At 48.9% G+C, this 6,134-nt stretch overlaps 1 protein-coding gene across 3 annotated transcripts in view; it reads left to right on the top strand.

The window, feature by feature from the left end:
• Positions 1-2,070: 2,070 nt before the first annotated feature.
• LOC126572432 (anoctamin-10) overlaps positions 2,071-6,134 on the top strand; it is a 4,559-nt gene continuing 495 nt past the window's right edge. Inside the window, exons 1-6 of one of the 3 annotated variants that reach the window (XM_050231754.1) lie at positions 2,071-2,169; positions 2,691-2,754; positions 3,318-3,711; positions 3,784-4,981; positions 5,049-5,428; positions 5,499-5,673. In XM_050231754.1, the coding sequence (XP_050087711.1) occupies positions 2,739-2,754; positions 3,318-3,711; positions 3,784-4,981; positions 5,049-5,428; positions 5,499-5,673 (2,163 nt within the window). In that variant the 5' untranslated portion in view covers positions 2,071-2,169; positions 2,691-2,738. Of the gene's footprint in view, positions 2,170-2,287; positions 2,755-3,317; positions 3,712-3,783; positions 4,982-5,048; positions 5,429-5,498; positions 5,674-5,859 lie in introns of those variants that run through there. The other 2 variants (XM_050231755.1, XM_050231753.1) reach the window with 2 other exon arrangements.

Below are 6,134 nucleotides of genomic sequence, written 5' to 3'. Positions count from 1 at the left end.
TGTAGTGCACACGCTGTTACTACCGCGAGGGAAACCGAAGGTGGATTTTCCGTTAATCGATGCCTCGGTTTGCCCCGGAGTCGATCAGCTAAATCCCTCGCGGTGATCAGTGCAAAACCCGTTCACCTGAACGTGCTGGGAGTTGGCGAAACGTTCCGTGCATTCCGGGCTATACCACGAAGCGAAAATTCACTCAAAAGTGGTTTAAATTGCAATCCATCCCGCTGCTCCTTCCCAGGAGGGAAATACTACAGTGCCACGGCGATGGTTAGCCAGCAGAGAGAAGGGATACGCGAAAATTCCACCAGCGAGCACCGGCGTGCTGGACTCCATCCCGGGGACGTACTGCATAATTGAATTAGCAACTATTTCCGCCCTTTTCGTAGACGAAATGTATCGCGTTCGCGCCCTTGCAAGGAGCACAAGTGAGAAAGGACGCCAATCCGTTGGGAACCACTAGTCCGCGGTGAGCAACACACATCCATCGTTCGCTCCTCGATATCCCGTTCGTGTCACAATCGGTGCCAACTACTACGTAGTGGATGGATTTTTAAGAAATGCAATTCCCAGCGGAAGGACCAGCGGAAGTGGTCTGCCAGTAGTGAACGCGTTCCTTCCGATGGACCTGGCAAAATATGGATGATGGTTCGTGTCCGGGCCGTGTCTGGCATGGCTAAATTCAATTATTTTGCGGTACAAACACAGCGGAAGCACGAGGAAGAGGTTGATTTACCGCTGTGCCCAAGCTGCTTCTTCGGGGAACGCACCGAGGAACACAACTTGGAACGTGATGAACCGTGGTTGGTAAGGATTCGTGGCAAGGATGCACTGGTTCTTCAAGCTGTCTTCAAGGGGTTTAGGAAGCTGTAGAACTTCAACGCCGTATCTTACAGTAAGACATTGATTGGAACTCCTAGAGATCCGGTATGATAAACAATGGATCAACTGGTGCCCAAAACATCTGCTACGATAGTGTCTATTGGCTGAATACCTTGTTCACCGTTAATGTTACATTTTGTGCTTCATGGAACTCCCGTGGCAGCTTCCGCGCTTGCAAACGCGCTTCATAAACTGAGCTGCTATTAATCATTCAAATTCAGCCCCGATCTTCGGTGAGTGCACGCGAAGCATCGCCAAAGACCACAAGACACCATCCTTCTTCGCTTTGCTGCAAGAATTAATGGCAAAGAGGGCTAATCTCTTCCGTTGAACCTTTCATCCACAAGGAACGGAAGCTTGCAGCTACGCGCTCGCGCTTACTGAATTGCATTCCTCGTACTTTCCATGCCGTTCAAGAGCCGTTCAAGAAGCCGGAACGAAAAGGCATAGTTTGCCTAGGATTCTAAGCTGAGGCAAGGTGCTTTCTCAAGACTCCCTTGCAGCCTACATGGGTGTCTGTCGAGCATATGGAGTATCTGTTACCTCACGACCAGCATCGTCTTGAGATGCTTCAAAGCTAAACAAGGCCATCATTTCCCCTCCTGTGTCCTGAGAAAGGCACCGTTTTAAGCTCAAATTATTCAACAAATACCTAACGCAGCCTGTCCTGGGCTGGCGTACCATGCATATCCTTCGCGGGAATAAAGGGCCAAGATGCGGGCGTTGGAGAAGATCGGCCTTTCTTCATGCAAACATTCCAAGGACGCTCCATAAGAAACCATCAGTATTCACGAGCAGCTGGGGAAATACAGAAATGCATCATGCTGGTGCATGGTAATTCTAATCTCTGCTTCCATATTGCTACACTACAAACGGAGCATAGAATTTTATAAATCATTAAAAAATACCTAAAACAGAAATAAAACAGAAATAAGTGTTTAGTTGGAGCATGTTACGTTAAACAATTATCGAAATACAATCATATAAAGTGACCGACTTATTGAACTAATTTGCAACATCGCCAAGACCAAAGAACTGATTTTTAAAAAGAAAATTAACTGTTTAAAACGTGGTGCTGCTATTACTATTGTTTTGGGTGTCTATTGACAACGGTTTGTTTACATCAGCTGCTACCCCCGGCTACCCTCGGCTACCCTCGGATACGGGCGGCTGTTTTGGGGTCTGACGATCAGCTGGCCATCATCGGAATCATCATCGGTCGGTGGTAGGGCGCCACCTCGGGGTGCCCTGTGTGATAAGATATCGCGGAATTGCCGGCACCGACAGCAGGTAATAGGTCCGTTTGATTGCCAAAATTAAAAGATAATTGATTGTGGTTCCTTTTGCACCGGGAATTGGCCACAGAGTCGTGTGTATGTGTGTGAAAATACGTGAACCAGAAGGTGAAAGTGGGTTGACCTTTTAAGGAGGAATTACCCAGGCTGCTTTTGTTGATTGTGTTTGGGTTTTAAGTGTAAATTGAACGGTTGGTTGGTTGCGAACGGAAGAGCAGTGTGAGCACAGCGGAGGAACCGCAGTCTGGGAGGAATCGAGACTCAAGAAATATTATTTTTAACTCCCCCTAGCAAAAGTGAATCAGCAACAGCTGTATCGGCTGTAAATCCCACTCCAAAAGGGAAAAGAAATCCGTTTCGTAAACTAACGCAGTGTCGAGTGGAGGGTGCTAATACAAGTACCTTAATTCCATAGTTCATTGTTGGCTCGTTGTTCCTCTTTTTACGTGCCTGGTATTCCTCTGTTCCCCTGTCGACGTGGTGCGTTGCCGTGTGACCTTGTGATCGTGCGAGCAGCTATCCAAACCGGAACAGCCTTCGAAGGGGCCTTCGTCGGTGGCATTGATGGACGATATAAAAGGTGAGTATGGTGGCCGTAGACACGGACAAGGGCATTAATCATCGATCTAGAACCCATCCAGGTCATCAGAGTGACAAGTCGGCCGAGTCCTCACGATTGGCTGTGAGTCAGCAGCGGCGATCGGAGATGCTTGCCACTAGCAAGGCAAACGCTACCGAGTTATCCAACCGCTTCAGTATGTACGCCGGGCCGTTGGGGCTCGTATATGTGATGATGATAACCACAACTAGAGTGAACTAGCTGTGTGTGGGAATGCATAAAAGCAATGCTTTTCACTGCCCTCTCTGCCGGCGTGTTCTCTCCCATTCTCCCAAGGAATGATCCGCAAAAACCGCAATAACTACCAATCAACTTGACCACAGTCCCACCCCCCCCTTTTGTTGTGCTGCACGATTTAGAGTAATGTTGCTGGCACGATTGATAAGACCACCAGCACACCACCACCCACAGCCCATAGTAGTTGGTTTCCCTAAATATACGCTCCGGATGAGTAGTGTACAGTTTTTGGGTATATTAATTAATGTATCGTTTCCTACTTTCTTTCATCTTTTGTTAAACGAAAGAGAACCTTATTCCCAATCTGCACTTTGCCGAGAACGACGAGGAAGAGTTGATCGAGGAGATCGGTCTAACGAAGCGGCCTACAATACCTTCGCTGCGACAGCGCAAATCTCAGCTAGACATGTTGGAGCAGATGGAGCAGACGGGCGAGCAGGAGAAGCTGAACGAGTTACGCCAACGCCGTGCGACTGGAAAAAGCGTTCGATTGGCTAGCTCCAAAACGAAGACAGCGGTAGCCACTGGCCAAAAGGAGGAACCATTCGGCGAGAGTCTCATGGTGATGGAGTTTGACGAGAATGCTCCGACGGAAGCGATCCAGTGGATTGTGGACAAAATTCGAGGTCGACGAGTGGACGGTGGAATGGAGTTGATGGTACGCAAAGAGCCACTCAACAGGTAGGTACACCCAGCGTTGGATCAATCAGACATCAGGCTCATGTTTACGTGAATATTTCCTCCAAAAACCAGAGACAGTCAGACGATCATCTTCCACATCTCGGCGACACACATGAAGCTGCTGGAGATTGCCGACGATATGGGGTTCATGAAGCGCACCAAAACCGGCATCATACGTAACTTCAACGTGGCCTGTTTGGACGAGTTCTTCTACGATGCTGGCATGACACTGGAGGATATCCTGACGCCGGCCGACCGGCAGATCATTATAAAGCACGCACTCGAATCGATCCGTGCGGAAGATGACGAACATCGGATACCGGGTACCAAGATCATTCTCTACCATGGACAATCGATCATCCAGGCGGCCCAGAGCGCAGAACTGATCGCTTCGCTCTACTCGCTGCATGATAAACGGCGACTGAAGGAGCTGCGCCACCGTTGGACGAAACCGGCAGCACCGCAACCGATCGACGAGATTCGGGACTATTTTGGCGAAAGTGTTGGCATGTATTTCTCCTTCCTCGGTTTCTACACCTGCGCACTGGTGGTACCGACCGTATTCGGTTTTCTACAGCTCGGCCTTTCGGAGGAAACGGAAACGGTTCCTTTCTTCTGCGTCTTCTACGTCGTCTGGATGAAGGTGTTCCTGGAGCTGTGGAAACGTAAAAGCTCTTCGCACGCCTATCGCTGGGGTACGATCACGATGACGAATCTCGATGAGCCACGTGTTGGTTACTACGGCAAGCTGGCACGGGATCCGATCACGGGCAAGTGGACGCCACACTATCCGAAATGGAAAACCTACGTCCAGATGTACTGCGTCACGGCACCGATCATTGGACTGTGTATAGCGATCGCTGGTTTTGTAACGATCTTTCAGTTCTACGTTGAGGCCTATCTGGCCGAGCAGTTTGGTCCGGATGCTTACATTCTCTATCTGCCGTCCGTTGTGAACGCCATCTACATTGCCCTTTCGACGCTAGCCTACGATCGATTGGCGACGCTGTTGACCGATCGAGAAAATCATCGCACGCAGAGCCAGTACGAGCGGCACCGGGTCAACAAGCTGATCGTGCTCGAGTTTGTGAACAATTTCCTGTGCCTCTTCTACATCGCCTTCGTGCTGCAGGACATGAAGATGCTGAAGACGCAGCTCATGATGCAGTTGATCGTGCTGCAGTTCCTGCAAAACGTGTACGAAAACCTTTATCCGTATCTCAAGAAGAAGGTTGGACTAAAGATCGTCCGACTGTTCGTCACCTCGAAGGTGAGTGTGTAGCAATGTCATGGTTTTCTTCTTTACCTTTTAATCGAGAATCTGTTTCTACTTCCAGTATGACAAACTTAAAGAGGCGCACGACGCTTACGATGAGATGGGTTTACAATCGCTGGATGAAGATGATCCTCGCGTACTGCAAACGCGAAAGGAAACAATACTTGAGGAGTACAATACTTATGACGATTATCTGGAGCTGTACATTCAGTTCGGTTACGTCGTTCTGTTTTCCTCCGTTGCTCCGCTGACTGCCTTCTGGGCGATTTTGAATAATGTCATCGAAATACGACTCGATGCGTACAAGCTTTGTAGCTTCTTTAAGCGGCCTTTCGCCCGTCGGACGAAGAACATCGGTGCATGGCAACTTGCCTTCGAGACGCTCGCCGTGATTTCGATCCTGACCAACTGTGGCATTCTGTATCTTTCACCTCAAATGAGGTAACGTATTGGTAGCATCCTTAATCGTGTGCTCTTCCTAATCGAGCCTTTCCTTGCTGTGTTCTTTCAGAGAACTCGGTGCGGGTTTCAGCCGGGAAGCATATACACTGAGCTTCCTCATCATTGAGCACGTACTGCTCGGTATGACGTGGTTCATCTACAAGGCCATACCGGATACACCGCACTGGGTGCGAGTGGCGCTAGCAAAGGCGGAACACGATTCTCGCCAAGCCCTGAAACGAGAGGTGCGATAAAATAGAGTGGGTTAAGAGTTGCTGTGTTTTCTCGCTACACCGCCATGCCGCCGCGCGTTCTTGCGGTGCGATTCGATGATCTCAAGTGATCGTCTCACTGCTCCACAATGCTCTGTTCTGTGTGTATTTTGCGATTTTCGTTACTCTAACCCGCAAGTTTCGTTTATTTTCTTTTAGGAATAGTAAACGATTACACTACGCCACGGCAACGCAGCGAATACACATTCACTCCCCGCCCTCCAACAACCATCAGTTACCCTACACGAGCTCGTCTAGTGAACCAGTTACCCTACACGAGCTCGTCTAGTGAACTAAATGCCAACAGATAATAGATTTTAGCTTTGTTAATACCGTTTTAACGCAATCAAAAAGTACTAATACACAACAACAGCCATAACAGTCACCAGCACAACTTCATAATCGACTGTGAACCTCAACAAAACGATGCCACA

The sequence above is a fragment of the Anopheles aquasalis genome, chromosome 2, assembly GCF_943734665.1.
Source record: "Anopheles aquasalis chromosome 2, idAnoAquaMG_Q_19, whole genome shotgun sequence".
In the NCBI taxonomy this organism is placed as follows: domain Eukaryota; kingdom Metazoa; phylum Arthropoda; class Insecta; order Diptera; family Culicidae; genus Anopheles; species Anopheles aquasalis.
The sequence above is the reverse complement of the archived record's forward strand: the minus strand, read 5'-3'. Positions and strand labels throughout refer to the sequence as shown.